This window comes from Talpa europaea (assembly GCF_964194135.1).
Source record: "Talpa europaea genome assembly, chromosome: 6".
Classification (NCBI taxonomy): Eukaryota; Metazoa; Chordata; class Mammalia; order Eulipotyphla; family Talpidae; genus Talpa; species Talpa europaea.
The window spans coordinates 115,853,067-115,875,833 of record NC_140072.1 but is presented as its reverse complement, the minus strand read 5'-3'; the positions used below and the strand labels follow the sequence as shown (position 1 = coordinate 115,875,833).

The following is a 22,767-nucleotide window of genomic DNA, read 5'->3' as shown; positions in this document are numbered from 1 at the left end:
TAGAGAACATTTGAATCACAGCTTGTAAAATGAAAATACATGATTTCATGCTTGCCAAAGTGGGAGTTGAGGGGAACATACTTACCCGGTGTTGCAGAGAGTTCTGCAATGTGTGCACATATTAGGATTATAATTTTTATCCAAGAGGATTAACAAAGGGGGGTTGACTATACTGAGCTATAGGTAAGGGCCAGCTCTTTTCTGAAGTATATAGTACATTGTGACTTCTCTGTCTGAACAGCAGCTCAGAGGTCTGTCTTAATCACTGTGAGTGTGGATATAGAGAGTAAATAGAAATACCACAGGCAGGTGTTGAGTTGCTCCCTCAACTCTCCACGGTCTCAGCTCTAGTGCTCCTCTGAGTATGTGAGCCAGGTTGTGGCTTTCCCAGCTGGGTTTCATTTCTAACCTAAGTGCTGACACTTCTTTACTCCATCGAAAGTCTTGCACCTTCACTTGTTGGTGTCACCATCTGTCAATATTGCTGTCTTCATCATTTTCTCAGGAAAGCTCAAAGACTTAGAAACTTAAAATAGTAAAATATTCCTACCACCACTACTGATTATTGTAGGTGTTCCAGCTGCTAGCATAACTGGTCTTCACATAAGTTTAACTAAGTCAGGGGATTCTAGATACTGTTACCCTCTTGTAGAGTCACACTTCCTGTCAGCATATTACCATCCCTAAGAAGCCCTTCTATAATGAAATGTTTAACTTTTTAAGCGAGTCAATCCAGTCTTACTTGACTACAGTTTTTTCCTTACCCTGTCACCTCATAATAATGCCAAGGTTGACCATTCTGCCTTTATTCAGGTGACTTTCTGCCATGATCCAAGTATTGGTAGCTAATATTTCTGAGATAAGTCACAGGAATTTCAAAGCTATCTGTATCAGCCTGTCTTATAAGGGCTGTCCATAGAGTTCTCTAGGAGCCTTTTATGGAACATTTACATTGTCCAGAGTATACTATCAATTTGATCTATTTTTAGCAAAGCATGAGTTCTTTACTTGAGAAACCATTGCTTCCCTTATAAGTTCTGACATTCCCGAGTTTCCATTTGGAATGGTTGGCTACTGTGGGATGAGTAGAAACAGGTGAGCTTCTCATGACTGGGCTGTGGCCTTGACTGCATTTTTCCCCAGGACGCAGTAACCTGGGCGAACAGTGCGCCTGGGCCCATCGCTCCGTGTTGCCTGTGGCTTGTGCTTGCCCCGTGTGGGACTTGTAGGCGGCTTGCACTACTGCTTCATGTGAAGAAACCACTCTCTGCAGTTCTCCTTACAAGATATATATATATATCTATTTGCTTTACAGTGATGGAGAGGGAAGAAAAAGGACCTCATCCACTTGCAGCAATGAATCCCTGAACTTTGGAGGAACCCCCGTGACTCCTCGTCGAATCTCCTGGCGGCAGCGCATTTTCCTCAGGGTTGCCTCTCCCTTGAACAAGTCTCCCTCAGCCATGCAACAGCAGGGTCTGTGTGGTTCTCAGTAAAGAGCTGCTCCTCACTAGGGTTGTAAATTAGGGGATGGAATACAGGGTTTTGTGTGCAAATGGTTTGAAGTGATTGCAGTAAACTCTTGTTTTTCTATATCTGATATACTGGTTAACTTTGAGGTGTCATTAGAACACATGAAATATACCGTAAATGCTTGTCGAATGAAAGAATGCATGAGAGAGTACATTTTCAACACCTGTTTTTGGGCCCATAGTGCCTAAGGATCTAGGAAATTACTAGAAAAGAAGTCAAAAACTTTTTTTTAATTAGAAAAACAACATACTCTTTTACAAGTATCACACATAAAGTGACACAGAAATGTTGAATAATAAAGAAGTGGATACAGACACACTAAGTAGATATCAATCGGAAGAGATTACATACAGGCAGCTCTCTTTGAATGTTAGATCTATTAGAAATTAAGGCAAGAACACCCCCAAATAACAAAGTCAATGTAAACAATAAACAGAAAGATAAAACAATGTTGAAAACACAAATAGGACCAGAAAATAACAGAATTTGGGAGAGAGATAAATCAATAGCTCTTGTGGGAGATTTTAATGTAGCCTTCTCTGAGATTTAAATATTAAGAAATTAAATATATGTGATATTCAAGAAACACAAGCTTAATCTAATATTTGTGTGGAACCTTGCCTCCTTTAGGGACAATTCATTCATTTTTTAGCACACATGGAATAGTCATCAAAATTAATTATGTTCTTGGCTACAAAAAATTTTAAAAAAATTTCAGACAATCATGATAAAATATTTATACAATATTTTCTGATTATAGTGCCAGAAAAAATGAGATGAGGGGCGGGTGAAGAAAAATCAAGAACTAGAGGACAACAATGAAATTTCATGTGCTTGGAAAATGAAAGATGTACTCCTAGCAACTAAAGGAAAGAAAGTAGGATGATTGGAGCTACCTACCAAAATTCAGTAGTATTCAGAGGTCATTTCTAAAATAAAGAAAGCCAGAACTCAAATATACTAAGTCTTCAATTCAAGAAACTCTTGATGGAGCCACAAAATACATTTTAAAAAATTATTTATTAAGAAAATAAATCAGGGCCTCCCCCGGTGGCGCAGCAGTTGAGCACTGGGTTGCGAGGCTGCCCGCAGCCTCTGCAGTGCCAGTTCGATCCCTGGCCACCGACGAGGGTCCCACAAAAAAAAAAAAAAAGGGAAAATAAATCATAGGGTAAGGGCAGGTCAATTATTTAAAAAGTAATTGACATTGCCAAAGATAAAATTAACTTTCTAGTGTGTAGAGAAAGCTTTACCAAAACATTAAGTATTTATTTAAACTAATTGCTAGGAGAAACATGTTTCAGAAACCTAGCAAAGCTCTAGAGTCATTTGAGAGAACATTCCAGCTCAGAGAATAATGAAAAATTCAGCACAAAGGGCAGAGAATGGGAGATTGAAACCAGAGTCTAATGGGACCCACCTGCCCTTCTCAGTAGTTTGGATTTTACTTTTGGGGGTGTAGGTAACCATTGAAATGACTTAAGAGAGTGATCATGTCTGTTAATAGGAAAATAACTGACAACAGTGCAAAAGATGGCCTGGAGTGAAGGGGAAAAAATAAGCTTCAGGAACTGGGTAAGAGAGTGTTGGAGGAGTGAACAGAGATCTCAGCCAAGACACACCCAGCTCTGCTGGGCTGCTGGAGGGATTCTGGGAGCAGATCGGACCTTAGACCTCATACCTACACACACACCCCTTTGTTTTGTCATCAGAGAACATCCATAGATAGATTGCAGAAGTGAAGGACTCTGGGGAAAGGCCGGTTCATTTTGGAGCACCATTTTATTGGTCTTTGGTGCAGAAAGAAGAAGTGGTGAAATTACATAAGCTTTAATTTCACTATGACAGGGAAATCTCGAAGGGGAATTCAGCCTAGTAAATTTACTTCAATCATTAGTTCCAGAAACGAACAATTACTAGCAAAGTGCCTTTGTGGTGAAAAGCTTTAAAGGTGGAATATAGGAGACACTGCCCATTCCAGAGACAACTTCTGTAGTCTGGGTTACTCCCAGGAATGCCTCTCACTGTTTTCTTCTCTGCAGATGGACTGGACAGCAATGAGCTGCTGCCACTGTCCCCTCTTGCCCCAACCATGGAGGAGGAACCGCTGGTTATATTCATGGCTGGTGCAGATGATCCAGAAATGGTAGAAGAAAGAAAAAAGTCAGAAGAACTGAGGAGTTTGTGGAGAAAAGCTATACACCAACAAATCTTGTTGCTTCGAATGGAAAAAGAAAACCAGAAACTTGAAGGTTAGCCATTTAAACAGGGCTAAATGATAACGTGCTATATTTTAAAGGTTTAAAACAGGTTTAAACTCGCTGTCCTCCTCAGCTCACTCCCATTTTCAGGCTTTAACACACCTTTGCTAGAATATTTACTGCTTATGCTGCTTATTTCTATTTTGTGAGGTATTTACGACAGGGTAGAGGTCAATATAAGAGATGGCATTTTTGTTTAATAGATTTAAAACATCAGTACCTTTAGAGTAAGCTTGGGTAATAATGAATGTAGATAATATGGAGTAAGTGTATTTGATATGACTGAAGTTTAATATCATTATAGATTACTTTTTTTAAAAAATCTTAACTATTAGAAAGCAAATTCTCTTTGAATATGAATAATTTTCTGGCTAATTATATTCATAATAACAGTTTCGAATGTTTCAAAAGACGTTTGCCTATATTGTACTTCATCAACTACCTAATTACTTATCCAATCAAAGTTCCTTTTTTGTTACTGCTTTACAAATTTTCTCTTTAAAAATCATATTAAAATTATTAAATTTATAATTGAGATAATTTATGATAGTCAATGTGTGGTTTGTGGTACTTTATTGCTAAGTTAAGAATACCAAATACTTAAGAATATGTTTTTGAGACTTTGAAAGAATAATATTTTTTACTCTAGTGGTTAGAACCACACACAGGGTGATGTATCAAAACCAGAAAAATTTATGAATGCCATTATATTGGCCAAATCATTTAAACTAAAAGGACCTGTTTTTTACATTTGTAAAATGAACAATATAGCTTAAGTGGGCTCTTTAACTTTTAAAATTATTGGAAAATGTACAATCTAGGTTTTTCTCTGACTAGCTTTTATGCTATTGTCTTCCAGAAAGCTTTTTTGAGAAAGGTATTCACATTTCTTTGTTCATCATCTATCTTAAGATTTCCTCTACTGTACCTATTACTCAACTCAGTTTTTAAGTCAATCAATATTCAGTTTGCAAGGGTATAGCTTACTTTCTTTATTGCTTTCTCTAGCAAAATGAGAAGTACTGATACTAAATATCCCAAGGCAAGACGTATTCTTTTCTTTAAAATTAAAAATAAAAACAGACTTAATTACTATTGACACAGCTTTTAAAATGTGATGTGATAAATGACATGCCCACTTGAGCTTTCATAGATTTTGAGAGCAATGGAATTCGTATTTTTAAGCAATTAGTTGCATCTTGAACTAAATCATAAACAGAAAAAAGAGGTTGAGAAAAGGGTGCTTATTCCTTTAACACATTTAAAACATGAAATTATATTTCATTAAGTTGGGAATATGCACAAAGTAGAATCATATTAAATATCAAGAGATAGTTTTGGAATCCTAGGCTATTTGAAATGGAAATGGCCTTGGAGATTATTTAGTTCCATTCTTCATTTTGCAGCTTAGTGACTGGCTGGGAGAGGCTAAGGAATTAACTAACATAATGTCAAGTAGTGAGAACTGGCAGGTTGAGTACTAAAACTCAGGTTTATTTATCATGGTTCTTGGGCTTTTGCCAGAATGATATAGTATTTCTCAACTACGTGTGTTAAGACAGGAAAGGAAACATTTTAACATAAAGGACTATATGTGTATTCTGAAATCAGCTGTACTATATAAACTGACAAGATAAGAAAGAAGGTAATGTTTATATGATCAGAAAATCTTATCCATTCTATATTTCTGTACTGAAGTAACAAAAACAAAATATACTTTAATCCATTAAATTCTAACCAATGGGTAATCATTTCTGGATGCTCCATACTCTTGTCTAGCTTTCCAGTAATGGCAGACATTAACTGCTCTTTGCGTTTTAATCCTCAGGGCCTGTGACTGGCACATAAGAGGTGCTTATTATTTATTTTTTTAAATATTGATTTGTTTATGCATACAAGAACTGGGGTACAGGCCAGAGGTGTGTGTGGGGTGGGGGGTGGTGAAAGGATTCACCAGAGACAGAGTGGGTAACAGAAAGGGCAGTTTGACTGAAATCCACTCCTGAGGGGAGCAGCAGATGATTCAGGAGAGGTCTGTTGTGCCATGTGGGTAGCTCCCTGGCCAGGAATAGAACTCATGCTGTAGTTACGTCTTAACCGTCTTAACCCCTGCACCACCAGGGAGGCCTGCTTATTATTATTTAAATGAATAATCATTTAAATGCAGTTTGGAGAAGAAAATAATCATTTAAATGCAGTTTGGAGAAGAAAAACATCTGAGGAAATACTATGCTTTTTTCCATTCTGAAAAATCATTGGTAAATTTATATGTAGGACTATATTTATTATTACTTTTAATGAACCAACTCCTTTAAAAAAATTATATATCTATCATGTAGATTTAAAGCAGTTATTGAGAAGCAAAGCTCAATGGTATTAGAAAGCCATCTAGTGGTATCCAAGAGGAATTTTTTTTTTTTTTGTACGCCTTCTCTTTTGATTATGTGTGGGCTTTTAGAGATTTTTACTGCCCTACTGAAATAGCAGTCTCTAATACGATACGTTAATTCTTTGAAATGGCTTCTGAACACATTAAGTAAAGAGTAATACTCCTTCTGCTATTGTTTTTGTGCTGTCGAGGACTTTGGATGCATGACAAAGATTTGTGTTGCAGAAGGTAAGGTGGCTTAGCAGGACCTTGAGCTTGCATGAATACACATTACTCCTAGAAGATCCTGTCCAAAGCAGACCTAACAAAAAGAGAATGAATACATGAGGGGAGCAGCGGATGAGTCAGGGGAGGTCTTTTGGAATCAATTATTCAAGATGAAAACCAAGTCAAGAGACTGGTTGCTTTTGTAGACATTCCTTCTAATTGCTCTGGGCTTAAAAACTTCCAGTTTTTAAATAAAAATAAATATTAACTTCAGCAAAATGAATTTTCCTCTTTAAGGTGATTAAAAAGGAAACAGGAACATAAAACCTAGTACCTTTAAGGGCAGTGTTGATAATACTGGAAATAGTTATAAAAATGTATCAACTCCTAGTCATATATTTTCTGAATCAAGGTTAGCATGAGGCATTACTTTCTCATACATATCATTTATAAAGTACTGATATCTTGAAAATAATGCAAGCTGTGATTTCCTAGACTATCACCTTTGTCAAAGAGTTGAATTTTATAGTACAGTAAATATGCTTTTTTTTTTTATGCTTAGCAAAGTTACCATCTGAAAGTATAAAGCCTCCTTATGAAGTTTATTCCTGATATTTTCTTTCTTGAAGTGACTCAAAATTTGAGAAACGTATACATGCCCTCACATTTATTTTTTTAAGAAAAAATTTGTAGTCGACTCCTAGAAGTCATTTGTTATGGTTTTACAAGAAATTATTTAAAATACTATGTTTTTAAAATGTATCAGTCATATATGAATTCTCTCTTTTTTTTTTAGCAAGCAGAGATGAACTGCAGTCTAGAAAAGTTAAGTTGGACTATGAAGAAGTTGGTGTATGCCAGAAGGAGATTTTAATTACCTGGGATAAGAAATTGCTGAACTGCAGAGCTAAAATCAGATGTGACATGGAAGATATTTATACCTGCCTTAAAGAAGGTATTATGGATCATCTCAATAATCTTTTAAGAAAAACTCGAGAGATTTTTTGATTTGTGCAGCTTGGGCTTAAATTTGTCTTTATGCTTTTCCTGTGAAAAAGGGACAGTGATTTGTTTCTGCATGTAGTTAGTGATCTGGTTGGTAAGGACATGGTGTTAATGATGAAGATATTGTCCTTAAGAGAAAGATACCTTTTCTACTACAGACTTTCCTACTGACTTCATCCTATTATTTTCAGCTCTGTGCTGACCTGGGTGGAGCATATGCCTTGATACAGCTCTTTAGTTATGTCTGTAGAAACAATTCAGACTTGTGAACTTGACACCTTCCCATATTTCTTCATAAATGTTTATTTACATATGTATATTATATGTATGTGTGTAGTCAACTATGTGTATGTTTATACATACAGATTTGTATTCTTATTAATCAGTTAATCAGTTTTCCTCCCTTTTATATATTCCTCTGTTTATTTTGGGAGAATTGCTTTTATTTATTCATTTTATTACATTGGTGCTTTGCCATGTAAATTTTATGTTAAATTTAAAATGAAAACTATCTGAATATTTTAGGTGCAATTTTTGTGACCCAGATTAAATATACTAAAGTGAGTATAAACAGGTATAAAATAAAAACCAAAAAATACCCAAAACAACCTGATGACTACTTTAAAAATATATCAAAATGTGTAAAACTGTGACATAGCTCCATTTATGTTGAGAAATTTTGTAAGATGCTAACTTATAAGCCTCATATTCTTTTTTTTTTAAAGATTCATTTATTTATTTATACAAGCACTGGGTACAGTCAGAAGTGCGGGAGGGTGGGAGAATTCACCAGAGCCAGAGTGAGTTGCAGAACAGGCAGACTGATGAAGTACACTGCTGAGGGGAGCAGCGGGCATGGCAGGAGAGGCTCTGTGCCATGTGGGACTCTCGCCGGAGGCCAGGGATTGAACTGGCGCTGCAGAGGCTGTGGGCAGCTTCACAACCCAGCTCTCAACCAGTGCGCCACCAGGGAGGCCCTCATATTCTTTTTTACTTGAAGATTCAGAATCCTAAAGATTCTCACTGAATTCATTACTTGGGGAAAAAATGGTGGTTTTAATAGGATGTGAGTGAGATATAGATCACATTGTTCTTTGGTAGGACTTTTAAGGGTTTTTTTATCCTCCCCTTTTTTGTAGGATACAGTTTAAATTTCTGAGCGCTGTGCCAGAAGCTCTCGTGATCCTCCCTTCCTCCATCTCATTTTGTGCCTCTTCCTATCTTATATCACACAGTCCCCCATTGTAGCTCCTGGTACAGTCGAGGCTGTTTTTGTGTGGAATGTTCAGGCCCTGCCTACATGTCTCCTTCCTATCTTTCTCCCTCTCCCAGCTCCCTCCTTTTCCATCCTGTTTTCATCTCACTCCCTCTTTCTCCTCATGTCATAGCAGGTGCTCAATTAGTGTTAGCTGCTGTGGCTATATCGTTATTATTATCATTTTTATAGCAGGATTTTCTTGGGCAAGACATCAGCAGCTGCAGGACTGAACTTGAGGGCCTAGGGTGCATGAGGGACAGTGTGGCTGCTTATTCTGAAGCGTGCCATAGCTAATCAAGTGTGACCTAGCAACCTCATTCAAGAGTTCAAGATCTTGGTAGTTTGATTGTTTTTTTATCTCTTGATTATAGGTGTTCCTAAAAGTCGAAGAGGAGAAATCTGGCAGTTCCTAGCTTTACAATATCGTCTGCGGCACAGATTGCCTAATAAACAGCAGCCTCCTGACACATCTTATAAAGAGCTTTTGAAGCAGCTCACCGCCCAGCAGCATGCTATTCTTGTGGATTTAGGTATATTTGTCATATTGATTATTATTTACAAGCATAACAGATTTTTTTCATTGAGTTTTTTATTTGCTTTGTGGTATTGAAAGGATTTGCTAATCTATGCAGAACTACTGACTGTCCTTTCCTGAGGGCAAGTGGCTTTGTATCTGCTGAGTGAACCACGGAGCTTGTAAAGTATCAAGCAAAACTTATCCCAGAACATGCCCTCTGAAAAGGGAGTCATCTTCTGTTTGAATCATTCCAAAGGTCATATTATTGGGTGCTCTCAATTCCTATTTTTTGAACAGCTGACTTTTGTTTGGGGTAGATAATTATTATCTAAATCCACACTGATTTTAAAATAGGTCAGACTAGCCTAAAGGGATACCAGAGAGTTTAACAAAGGTCTACTCATTATTCCTAGACATATTGCTGAAAATAAACCTTTAGATATGTCACTTTAAAAAGCAACACGGTAAATGATTATGTTGTGGAAATCACAAGTGCATCCCATTAAATGAAAGAAGCATGAGCTTCTATAATGTTATGTGAATAGATACTTGTAACATGGGGAGGATTTCTAGGCCAGCATCATTTTAATTTTTTTTACAGTAGTAATGCCAATTTTTATCAGTGAAAGCTACCTTTTAAAGACTGGATCTAAAAAAAAAAAAAACTGGATTTCAAAGAACACATGGAAAGGAAGAATAGTATTAAAAGAGTAAAAATTATAACAACTGTAGTTTTCCTCTAAATTAACATGTCATATGTATTACTATTTTAAACTGTAAATTACTCAGTTCAGTATTATAAATTGACAAGTGACTCTTCTATATCCCTACAAGTTTATATGTTTAAGGTTGCTATACATATAGCATTTGCACCCATTTGTGAAAACAAGGAATGGCCTTATAGTTGGTATCAACTTATTTAGTGCGTATAAAACTCATTCACCCATACCTACTTTTGACCTCTGTTTCTTTTGGATGACACACTTTTGATGGGAAAGAGCCCAATGCAGTTAATATTTTTTTGAGCCAAATAGAATTGAAAGGAGAATTTTACAGAGAAACTGAAAACTTCAGTTCTTGTCCTATTTCTAGCACTGAAATGTGATTTTAGGTAAACTATTTTGCTCTGAGTCTCAAACCTCTCTTTTAAAACTTGTATGTTGAATTAGGCATTCTCTATGCATCCCTTCACACCTATATTCTGTGATTGGCAATGGCTGATGAGATTAGGATTGGGCTAGGCAAGAGGCCCTAATAAAGAGCAGATGACAGGGAAATATTGGTCAGGAGAAAAGGGAGTTAGAACTAACTTAGATAGACAGTATATTTACAGCAAAAATTTGAAGTGAGGAAATAAAACGGCATTTTAAAAATTGATTATTTTACTCTACTTATTTGACTCCATTTATGTTTTCTTGGCATTTTCTTGTTACTTGCTCCTGTCTTCCCCCTACTAATGCTACAGAATTAAGTGTGACCAGTTCCTGGAAAATACCACTTTTTGGCATATGGGTGGAAAGTATTTAAAATTCCAGCACTCTTGCAAGTTCTTAGTGACCTGACAAATCATTTCACAAGGAAGCCAATGTCCCATTTCATTTTCGTGGCACATGGAAAGCCCTGTGCCCATGTGCAGCTTCCATGGTGCAGTGGATTTGTTTCAGTACTTGCACCAGCTTCAGAGACCCAGGACTGACTTTGGCCTTGGTATTTTTAAACTCAGAGGTGAATTTTAGAAAAAATTGATTTGAAATTAGCTTGACCCTTTACTTTGCTTGTCCTTTGTGGGTATTGGGAAAAAAAGAAGAGATAGTTTAAGAAACATAAAAATATTTAAAACAAGGAATTTCCTGAATGATAGGCTGAATGTAAAACAAAGCAACCCCCAAAGTTTCTCTAGAAACTTTTTCTTATAAATTTATTTGTGTACTACAGAGATTTCCTTTCAAATAATATGATTCCTCTTACAGAATTCTGATTTCAGATGGAGGGTGTCTCTATGTGAACATAGAAAGTGCCTTGATTTATAGTCAGAATCAATTGTATGTTATATTCTTCTGGGCTCTCTGCTGGATATGTCCTTGACTTGCTTGTGCGATATTATTTTTCTAGAAAGAAGTTCTGTTTAGCATTAAATGTCCCCCTGTTATAGATCTGGAGATAGCTGATGGTCTGGGAGGTAGAACTTGCTAGAGTGACTTTTCGTTAGAAGGGTACTCTAAGCACCTTGCGCTGGTATAGCAAAAAGTGCTTTATTCCTGGGAGTTACTGAAGTTCAGTCTCACTCTGGTGGGCCAGACCTCAGGACATCTCAGAAATGCAGCTTTTCTTTTCCTCTGCAGGAAGGACATTTCCGACTCACCCTTACTTCTCAGCACAGCTTGGGGCGGGGCAGCTGTCCCTCTTTAACCTCTTGAAAGCCTATTCTTTACTGGACAAAGAAGTGGGTTACTGTCAGGGGATCAGCTTCGTGGCCGGAGTCCTACTGTTGCACATGAGTGAGGAGCAAGCCTTTGAGATGCTGAAATTCCTCATGTACGATCTCGGCTTCCGCAAGCAGTACAGACCCGACATGATGTCCCTACAGGTGAGACCTGAGTTCTCTACCAGGAACTCGGAGAGTGGTTACCAGAAATACAGTTGATTTCAAGAAATGTGAACCCCTTCTAGCTTGGGTAAATACAAGGCTATGTTTTAGTTCCTTGCTTTATAAACCTCTAAGTGTATAACATCTCTAGGCAGAATAATTTACCCATAAATTTCATGAAGTGAATAAACAGTTCTAGAAAGGGGATCTCTAGCCCCTAAACCTGTGAATTACATGGAGAAAGTATTGAATTAATCATCTTTAGTCACCTTTCCTCAACTCATCAGCAAAAAAGATTGACTGATCTTTTGTTCAAAATCTGAAAATATGATAATGTCTTTCTTCTTTTACTTTGAGTGCACAGATACCAGCTGTCTATGTCATGGTTCTTGGTCTTACCATGTCTCTCCTCTTTTAATGTCAGAGAGGTGCTTGGAGAGGAGAGTTCCCAGTCAGGCGTAGTTTCTGCTTCTCTGAGCAAACTAGGAAAAAGCACCTTAAAGAGTTTTTAATTATTTAAATGAGATTTTTGCTGCCACTGCTTTCTTCAGTCTTTTGTAAATCCCTTATTTTCACTTTTCTCCTCTCTAATTTAATTACATTTTCTTTGCTGTATTGGATTCTAGCAAGCATTTTCTACTTTATCTGTAGACACACTGTCTCAAACAATCACAACCTTGCAGTTTAAAGCTTTTGGTAGGAAACATGTAAAGGAAGACTAAAAAGAGAATGTCAGGGCTTACTCCTTTGACATGAATTAGGAATAGCGCCTTGCCCATAATATTATGCTCTAAAAAAGGAATAAAATATCTTAAGATATGTCCTTTTTTTCTGGTTTCCTAAAATCAGTATTCACATGTAATATTTTGGTTACAAGTATATAGGCAAAAATGGACTGTGATTTCTCCTTGTGAATATTTTAGTAAATTTTTTTTCTTGAGAGGCTGAGTGGAAAGAAAGTAGTCCATTTTTCTTTATTCAAGATGAAATTTTCACAAGGGAGATAGAACTTCACTCTCAATGTCGGGCTTTCATATAAAGTGTGTTCATGTGAATATTTAAATGTCATGATTTGAATGTTACTTGATGTCTCTTCACAGGCCTGTTAACATCCCGCAAATCAAATAATGCCTATAGAATTTTTCCTATATTTTTTTATTTCTAAGAAGTTTTCCTATATTTTATGTTGGATAGGAAGCTCTGGTATTCTTGTAAGGAACTAAATAGCTCTGATTTCCAAAAATAACAGTTTGATAGCTATCATTAGAATTTCAAAGAAAGGAGACTACCTCTGAGTTATAGTTGGTTTTGGTCTACAAATGGATCCAGCTTATCATTTTAAAAATACAGTGTTCAATTCCATCTAAAATTTTCTCATCAATTTGATTTTGTAAAAACTCACATAAACTAGATCCAGACATTAATTATTATTATTATTATTATTATTTTTAAGAACAGGGAACAGGCCAGAGGTGTGGGTGGTGAGAGGATTCACCAGAGACAGAACAGGAAACAGAACAGGCAGATTGACTGAAATACACTGCTGAGAGTAGTAGCAGGCAAGTCAGGAGAGGTCTGCCGCACCATGTGGGTAGCTCCCTGGTCTGCCAGGGATCGAACTTAGCTGTAGAGGCTGCAGGCAGCTTCACAGAGCTGCACACAACCTCTTGCACCACCAGGGAGGCCCCAGACATTAATTTAATATGACCTGCAATTACTAAGAAGTATTTATGTCTAGAATTATGAAAATGAAATGTTTGAAAATATTTGGTAGCAGGTTTCTTATTGGTCATAGGGCTGGGGACCTTATGGTAAGAGAGTAGATCTTTTTGCTCTCTAAGGTGAAATAGAACACTTTACTACTTTCTAGGGCAGGGAGTTTTTATGTAATCACTGTAACTTTCACAAGTGGAAACAGCAGGGGACTTGACAATCACTTGCTAGTATTTCTGATCCCCGTGTTGCTGTCTGAGCCTGATGCTGCAGGCTCTCTGCCTCATACTTTATCTGTAAAAGGAGGGTTGAGGCCTCTTTGAACTAAGTCTCATCTTGTCTTGTGTCTATTTTCTGTGTTGGTGTGAAAGCATTGTCTTTTCACCTCAAATTATTTCACCTCCACATTCCTTATAACTCTTCCCCCAGGTTGCTTCTCTCTCTCTCTAGGTCTCCCCTTTAATTCTGCCTCCTCCATCTGAAGATTGTCATGTTATCTGTAAGAGAGAATGAAATGAATTATTTATTCTTAGTGAATGGCATTTTAATATTAAATCTCTTTTTATGGAAGACCGAGTAATTGTGTTTTTCTTTGATTTTTTTCAAAAGAAACTTCATATAAATATACCTTAGTGGAACATTCATTCTCAACCCCTAGTTTAGAATGTAGAAAAAAAAAGAACTATTACTTCTCTGTAACCATCACAACAAGAACAAAATATTTTTGATGATCTACTTTTTTATTCTGCTAATTAGACTTCTTGACTTTCGTGCAACTAATATCTCATTCTTTTATTGATACAGCCCTGATTAGTTTCTGCTTAGTTTCTAAATTGTAAATGGTCTAAGGGAATTGTTTTTTTTTTCCAAAATGAATTACTGAGATAACAATCTCGTTTTTTTAAATCTTTATGTTTGACTACAGCAAAACTTTTTATTTCAGAGATAGGACTTCCTGTGGGTCTTTAGTTCTTTCTTTTTAGAACCTTATTTTACAAAGATAGATATTAAGGTTATGGTCAAACAAATAATTTATTGTATTTATTTACAGTGCTTTTTCATTTATTTCCAAAGGGGTTGGAGGTATTTAGTTTTGTGCCCAGGAAATGACAGTTGTCAAATTCAGGGTTGTTTTTTTTTTTCCATATGCTTTTATAGAACTACTTAAGGATGCTATTTTAATGATTTCTTCTGGTGAAAGAAGTTCTGCTAGATTTAATAAGATGTTGTATACATTTCACACAAAGATGTTAAGTCAATATAACTAATCAAGGAATCACCACTCGACCTGTTACTGTGCAAATAAAAATTTAATTCTTTTCCACAATGTGTCCCACAAATGTGTTTATTATTTGCTCTGCTTTATCTGTGCTTATTACAGACACAGGGGTTTAAAAGATACTGCATGCTGTCTTTATAATTTTCTTTGAAGGACAGTCAACTTCAGTAGCCAAGTGAAATAATACTTTTATTTTAATACTAGGTATATTCGGAAATGACTGTATTTTGCTTTAATCCTCTGTATCATGGAAACTGGGTCAGACTGGAATACTGTGGGTATTAGGAACCACACGTCAACATTTTGGCTTGATAACACTAAATCTTTCAGTGTCCTGTCCACTCAGACAGAGCGGCTGGCGGGACTGAGCTTTAGTTCCCTCATCAATCGGGTGCTGCAGATAGTAGTAAGCTCTACTTCGGAACTGAACATGGTGGATTTCTTTAGAATGGATGCTTTTCTGAATTGGCCTGAAAGTAGAAAAAGAGTCCCAAGCCAGGACAGTTCTGATTGAATTCCAAAAGGAATGCTTTAGGAAAAGTATTGTTTCCATCAATTTACATGATCCAAAACACACACGAGACATTTGCTCAGCAGACACAGATGCGGTTTTGGTGACTTACTTTAGGAGCTCAGTTTAGTGAACTTGTGCTTTGACATCAACTTGAACAGGTAATAAAAATACTGCTTTCACTTTTTACTGAATATAGGTGAAGTTGTTATATTAGTGTAATAAAATTAAAATGATTGTATTTTATGCACAGTCAGAATATTAAATTCATACTATTTTATTTTTCTGCTCTAAATTCACTTCAGATTCAAATGTATCAGCTGTCCCGGCTTCTTCACGATTATCACAGAGAGCTCTACAATCATCTTGAAGAAAATGAAATCAGCCCCAGTCTCTATGCTGCCCCCTGGTTCCTCACATTGTTTGCCTCTCAGTTTCCACTAGGATTTGTAGCCCGAGTGTTTGGTAAGCGATGCCTCTGATTAAATGAGCAGTGTATTGATTCCAAGGAATATACTTCTTACCAAAGGACTCATTATTTACGTGTTGCCTTGAACAGCAAATTGCTATCAAATTTAACAAATGTGCTTGGCACTATTCTGAGAGTAACTCGAAACCATATTGGTCTTAAGAAAAGTTGAGGGCCTCCTTAGTGGTGCACGGGGTTAAGACGCAACCTATGAAGCTTGTGGCAGCCACTGCAGCACAAGTTCGATCCCCGGCCAGGGAGCTACCCACATGGTGCAGCAGACCTCTCCTGTCTCGCTGCTGCTTCCCTCAGCAGTGTATTTCAGTCAATTCACCTGTTCTGTTCCCCACTGTCTCTGGTGAATCTTCTCACCCTCCCACATATCTGACCTGTACCCCAGTTCTTGAATGCATGAATAAATAAAAATCTTTAAAAAAAAAAAAAAGAAATCATGGCCTCCCTGGTGGCGCAGCGGTTGAGCGCTGGGTTGCAAAGCTGCCTGCGGCCTCTGTAGCACCAGTTCAATCCCCGGCTGCTCCCCGGCCACAGGAGGAGGGTCCCACATGGCACGCAGACCTCTCCTGCCACCCGCTGCTCCCCTCAGCAGTGTACTTCGGTCCTTCTGCCTGCTCTGCTCCCCGCTCTGGCTCTGGTGAATTCTCTCACCCTCCTGTGCTTCTGACTGTACCCAGTGCTTGCATAAATAAATAAAGATAAATCTTTAAAATAAAATAATAAAAAAAAAAAAAAAACAAAGAAACCAGAAGGGAAAATGTAGTTTGAAAAAATGTCAGTTTGAAGGTGCATATGTATATATACACCAGATTACAACATGTCTTTTTAATAGGAGGCTGTATTTTTAAAAGCAAACACTATATTAGCAATAATAGCATCAGCAGACAAAATGCAGCCCAAGAGCAAAACCAGGATGCACGAATCAAACGTACACCAGCTTTCTCTTGCCTTTTGAATATTGATGATGGCTTTTCTTCAGTGAAGTTCTCTCTGGAGTTGGTCCCTATTAATGGGTCTTCTATAAATTCTTTCATTTATTTTTTGTTTATTACCAGTGCTTTGCTTTTCTTTCTCAAAGAATAGTCTATCAAATTGAAATGGTGTTTCAGGACATTGCTGTTTGATCTGCCCTTGGAAACTTTATATCAGAGCTCAAAAGTCAGTCTCCCCAGGAGCCTCATTTTTGTTATGAGTGGTGGATGATGCTACCAGCTCAACAATAGTTGCTCTGTCTTTTTCTTTGAATTTGGTAAAGATTAGAGACTGTCAAGAAAGGGAAAAATGCATGAACAAAAAGAAGAACATGTTGAAGTAACAGTTCCTCTCTTCTTATGAGACACTTTATTACTGGTTTCCAAATGACGAAGATTGAGAGACGCTTTCACCCAAAAGTATTTGGTACTTTTCAAAGTCTTGCATGTTTGTATTTGTTAGGAAACAGAGTTCAGAGAAAAGTATTTTATTTTCTCTTTTTTTGCTGATTCAGATTATGTATTGATTTGACTTTTCTTTCAAAGTTTTTTTATTTCCTTCTCTGATACAGGTTTAATTACATGTTAAATAGTTCAGTACTTTTTATTATGGTGATAGTAAGCAATATTATTTAATAGTACAATATTAAATAATAATATTGATATGATATTTATTAAATAATAAATCATGTTAATATAATAAGCAATAAATAATAGGTAATGTTTTTAATATTGTAATAATAGGAATACAAAAGCAAATCAACATAAGCAATTAGTACTACTTAGTACTGTTTAAATAATATTAATTGGTTATGTTGATTTGCGTTCCCGTTGTGATGAAAAATCTAAATATGAGTTGAATGAATATCTTTGAGATTTACCTAACCTCTGTTATATTTGCTACTAAAATTATAATGACAGACATATAGATATATAATTTTACCTTTTTACCCTGGCTTTATTTGAGATTCATAAGTAGGTAAGGGAAATATTCAAACATCAGCTTATTTGTTTCAGTCATATTAATTTAAGCACTGGATGGTTTGGACAAGTTTCCTTTTGCAAAATATTCTGCTCCCACTGCAGTAATTTAAAATAACAGTGAAAATCCACATCAAGAAAAACCCCTTATCACAAAAAACATACTTTTTACAATAGTAGATGTATAATTTTGATCATGAAAATTATATTCTCTCTTTTTTCAGATATTATTTTCCTTCAGGGAACTGAAGTTATTTTTAAGGTTGCACTCAGCCTACTGAGTAGCCAAGAGACACTCATTATGGAATGTGAAAACTTTGAAAACATTGTTGAATTTCTTAAAAACACACTGCCTGATATGAATACATCTGAAATGGAAAAAATTATCACACAGGTATGATTTCTATGGTAATAGGAAGATATAATGTTATCTAGCAGTTTCTCTATTAATTATATACTAAGTGTTTTTGCTTGTCCGGTTTTTTTTTTAGTTTTGAAATTTAGATCAGATACATTTTATCTGAAATTTCTATATTGTGATGTCATGATCTGTGGCCCATGCATAGGAAAAGTGGTTCAGTGTTGCATAAGGACCTTTTTAGCAATCCTGGTACACTGCATTTTGGGAGAGTTATTAGATCATGTATATTTTGGTTGCAAAATACCCTTGAACATTAGCTAATCCTCCCAATGGGCCCTCCCTTTGGCCATCCCCAGCCAGAAGCAGTAGGAAAGGAAGTGTGGAGAATGCACACTTCTGTGCCTCCCAGGTAGGGAAGAATGGATAGGGCAGAGAATGGGTCTGGGAAATAAATGGAGAGTAGTCAGTTCACCAAACATCTAGTCCCAGGCTCTTCATAGAGACCAGGTAAGTGGTAGCTATATATTGATGCTGATCAGATGACAGGTACAAGCTTAACATAGATAGTGGATAAGGCAGTCATGCTTTAGGAGTATTGATACAATTTGCCATGTTCCCAGAGACACCTGGGATAGCAGATAAAGAGTTTAGACAAGAGAAAGAGAGTTTGAAATCTTGTTCTGGTTCCTTGCAGAACACTAACTATGTGATTTTGGGCAAAATACACCTGAGTTTCAATTTCCTCCCTTACAAAACTGAAATAATAATGATCCTATTAATTTTTGCATAATGTTTTTAGGAGCACATGCAGCCAATTAAGTTGAAAAATTTGTATACTGCAGTTCACACTGTATCATGAACATACATGATCACATATAAAATTTTATTGCATAGAATCTAAATCACAAGCATTTTATTCTATAATACCTGTGTAAATATGCATGGGTAGTTTATATTATTAAAATGTTCTGTAAGCTGATAAATGTAGATTTTACTTGCATATTTATTGACTGGCAGGTAGTCAGAAGTTGTGCTTTTAAAATGAGGTAGTATCTGACTTGAAATCAGATCACTTCTAAAACAAATGAGGGAGTTGCATGGCTTTTGAGATTATTGCTAGAATCAGTGAATAGAATTTGTAGGCTGTTAGTTTTGGCCTTGATATTAGAGAGAATTTTCTAACAATTAGAAGTGATTAACTATGGAATAAACTGCTGATATTAGAGGAAACATTGATGATGTTTATTTATGGTCACTGTAAAAAATGCAAATAATATAGAATGAAACAAAGAAAATAAAAATAATTACAAACCTCAACACCTTGGGGTTTAAAACCTGTTAAACTTCCTTTTACACATCTCTGCTTACATACACACATACACACATGTGTGTAATTTTACATCAGTGAAATCATGCTATGCATGCCATTTTATAAGCTGACATTTTATTAATATATGTAAAGTATTAGACATTTTCCATGCCATTAAATATAGATTCATGCCATAGTTTTAATGGTTGCATAATAGTTCATTTGTACACATACTCACTAGATAGTTATATAGACATACCCATCAAAAATTGATGCTTATTTGAGAGGAATGACCAGGTTGTCTAGAAATTTCATTTAACTTATTTTACAGTTACTATAAAATTTGAATATCTCAACTAGTAGAAAGGAAAGTTATATTTCTTGTAACCCTAAAGGTTGTTTTTAGTGTTGATACCACTACTTGAATGACAGCCACTGCCTCCCTTTAGACAAAGAAGGGTTATGCAAAATGTCTAACAAAATGTCTTCCTATTTCATGGTGAAATGCAATGATGGGAGCCCCAATTAAGCCTTACAGCTCTCTGTAAGAACATAGGATATGTGGTTATGAATATTCTCTATGTGGTAGAGTAAATGACTCCTAAGAGACTCCCATGGATTAACAAATATTATAAATAAAGTAAACATTAATTAAAAGACCCTTCTGTCCCATTGACAAGTAATTAGAAGTGCTTCTGGCCCTATCTTTGTAGAAATAACTTAAGCAATTTTGCTTGCTAATAAGCAAAGATTATCTCCAACACAGGTATGAATTACTTAATGACTAATGTTATTTATCTAGTGTACTGCATTTTGGGAGAGTTAGTAGATCATGTATATTTTGGTTGCAAAATACCCATGAACATTACCTTATTTGGATGCCTTGGCCTCATCATGAGATGTTTCAATTATGTAGAAATAATCTATTTGTCCTTATATTGATGGTCCTACCTGTTATTCTTCCCTTCTGGTGTGTCATCCAATTTCTCATTACTAATTATTTGGAAATCTATAGGAAGTTGACCAGACACACATGGTCTCTTGATATATATACTGAAAGGCAGACTAACATATGATGCCTTCCATGGCAGGTGTTTGAGATGGATATTTCTAAACAGCTACATGCCTATGAGGTGGAATATCATGTTCTACAAGATGAACTTCAGGAATCTTCATATGCCTGTGAGGACAGTGAACCTTTGGAGAAACTGGAGAGGGCCAATAGCCATTTGAAAAGACAAAACATGGACCTCCTGGAAAAATTACAGGTAAAGAAAGAAAAATTTGGCTTGCAGTGCACTTGAATGCCTCCTGCCTGCAACTGGCCCACAGGGGAATGATGGGGGATGTGATGTGGATTAAACCACTGCTGACAAAGAGCCTGTGTATCAGACTACTTTGTGGGCTGCCCAGGCACATAGGAATTTAAATATCACTTGCAAGAGTAGTATGCATTCATAATGTAGTTAAATAGCAATGCAAGGCAGAATCTGGTTAAGTACTTATTGGGTCTTACACAAAATTAGTTAAGTTCACGGGAGGAGGGGCTGAATGGGATGTGAGCTGGACTCTAAAGGGTTGCTGAAAGAAAGGAGAGAGGAATCAGGGAGTTAGTGAAATAAAGAGGACATGGCAGGCTTGCAGAGTAAGCTTGGCATCAGTTTAAGGTTTAAGCTGGGGGGAAGATGGGATTAATCTGATGAAGGCAACATGGTAGATAATGTTCAGTATCAAACAGAAGAGATGACTTAATCCTATTAAAAGAGAAATCTTTCAAAGTTTTTAAGTTGTGCTTTAGAAAAAATCAACCTGGAAATATTGAGGACAAATTAGAATGGGGAGAGAAGTTTGGGAGAACAGCAAGAAATCATTTGCAGAAAACTGATTGGGGATGATAAAATTGTCTAGAGTAAAAGTCAAAGAAATGGAGAGGAAAGGTGACTTTTTTTTTAAAGATTTATTTTATTTATGCATACAAGAGCTGGGGTACAGGCCAGAGGTGTGGGGGGTGAGAGGACTCACCAGAGACACAGTGGGGAACAGAGCAGGTGGACTGACTGAAATACACTGCTGAGGGGAGCAGCGGGTGAGCCAGGGGAGGTCTGCTGCACCATGTGGGTAGCTCCCTGGCCAGGGATTGAATTCACGCTGCAGTGGCTGGCGATAACTTGGTAGTGCTGTGTCTTTAACCCCTGCACCACCAGGGAGGCTCCAGTTCCCATTTTCTACCGGGGATCCCCAGTCAGATACGATGACTTAACAATACATTTTTGGTGTATTCGGTAAAATGAGATGTACTTTATTAATTCCATATTTCTATTTTTGAGAAACCTAAAAATCTCTAGTTCATGAAGCACTTCAGAGTGTTTGCCTCCCTTACCATTATACTAAGCAATATGATGATGGCCTGAAATATGGAAGGTTTGGCTGCTGGTCTAATAAAGAACTTTTTGATTTGGAAGAGTTTGTCTTCTTTCTCTAAACAGATAGCTCATGCTAAAATCCAGAACTTGGAATCAAACCTGGAAAATCTTTTGACCAGAGAGACCAAAATGAAGTCTTTAATTCGAACCCTGGAACAAGAGAAAATGGCTTATCAAAAGACAGTGGAGCAAATCCGGAAGCTGCTGCCAGCGGATGCTCTGGCCAATTGTGAATCGCTGCTGAGAGACCTCAACTGCAATCCTAACAACAAAGCCAAGACAGGAAACAAGCCATAACCCAAGAAGTGCCCTCTCAGCGAAGTGTGCTTTTAGAACACTGCACAAATAAGGGTCTGCGTCCTGCTGGCCCCGCCCTGGACCCCCGGAGCTGACAGAGACACCCTCGCCTGGTGCTGAGCTGAGTCTTTGACGTGGACTCGCTCTCCTTAGAGTCTGCCCATCCTAAGCCATTGCACCTATGCAGACTGGTTTTTGTGGTGATGGTGTTGGTTGACTATGTACATACATGTAAACGACATGAAGAGTTCATGCTTTCCGATAAGGAATAGATGTATATTTAGAGCATTTTTTAATCAGTACTTCATGAAGTATGTATGCCATGAAGGGAAGTTAACGAGAAGTTTTCCTGGGATACATGTGAAATCATTTTATCTTTGTAGTGAAACAAAGCTAAAGCATCTTTGTATATTGAAATATACTTGAAAAAAATGAATGTATTTTTTTTTCTCCAAAGAGCAGCATGTTTCACTCATTGGTGGAGAGGGAGAAACTATGCGCATCCATCGAAAAACCTACTGACATTGGACACATGAGGAAAATGACTGATTGCCAGTCTCTGGCCTCTGGGTTTTTCAGGAAATAGGGGTTTCCTTCTCCCACCCGCTTTGTGCCAAGTAGCATTGGTGTCTATATGCATCATGAGTCTGGTTAGGCACCGCTTTGGATATGCGTGACTGA

The 22,767-nt window shown here is 36.9% G+C and overlaps 1 protein-coding gene across 7 annotated transcripts in view; it reads left to right on the top strand.

The window, feature by feature from the left end:
• Positions 1 to 22,086, top strand: part of TBC1D4 (TBC1 domain family member 4) — a gene marked incomplete at its 3' end in the record, with an annotated part of 156,211 nt that extends 134,125 nt beyond the window's left edge. For 4 of the 7 annotated variants that reach the window (XM_084235613.1, XM_084235611.1, XM_084235610.1 and 1 more), the window contains 9 exons: positions 1,316 to 1,482; positions 3,576 to 3,785; positions 7,187 to 7,345; positions 9,025 to 9,183; positions 11,513 to 11,757; positions 15,566 to 15,725; positions 17,921 to 18,090; positions 20,458 to 20,634; positions 21,853 to 22,086. In XM_084235613.1, the coding sequence (XP_084091739.1) occupies positions 1,316 to 1,482; positions 3,576 to 3,785; positions 7,187 to 7,345; positions 9,025 to 9,183; positions 11,513 to 11,757; positions 15,566 to 15,725; positions 17,921 to 18,090; positions 20,458 to 20,634; positions 21,853 to 22,086 (1,681 nt within the window). The remainder of the gene's footprint in view (positions 1 to 1,315; positions 1,483 to 3,575; positions 3,786 to 7,186; positions 7,346 to 9,024; positions 9,184 to 11,512; positions 11,758 to 15,565; positions 15,726 to 17,920; positions 18,091 to 20,457; positions 20,635 to 21,852) is intronic. The other 3 variants (XM_084235612.1, XM_084235609.1, XM_084235607.1) reach the window with 1 other exon arrangement.
• Between the last annotated feature and the right edge of the window lie 681 nt (positions 22,087 to 22,767).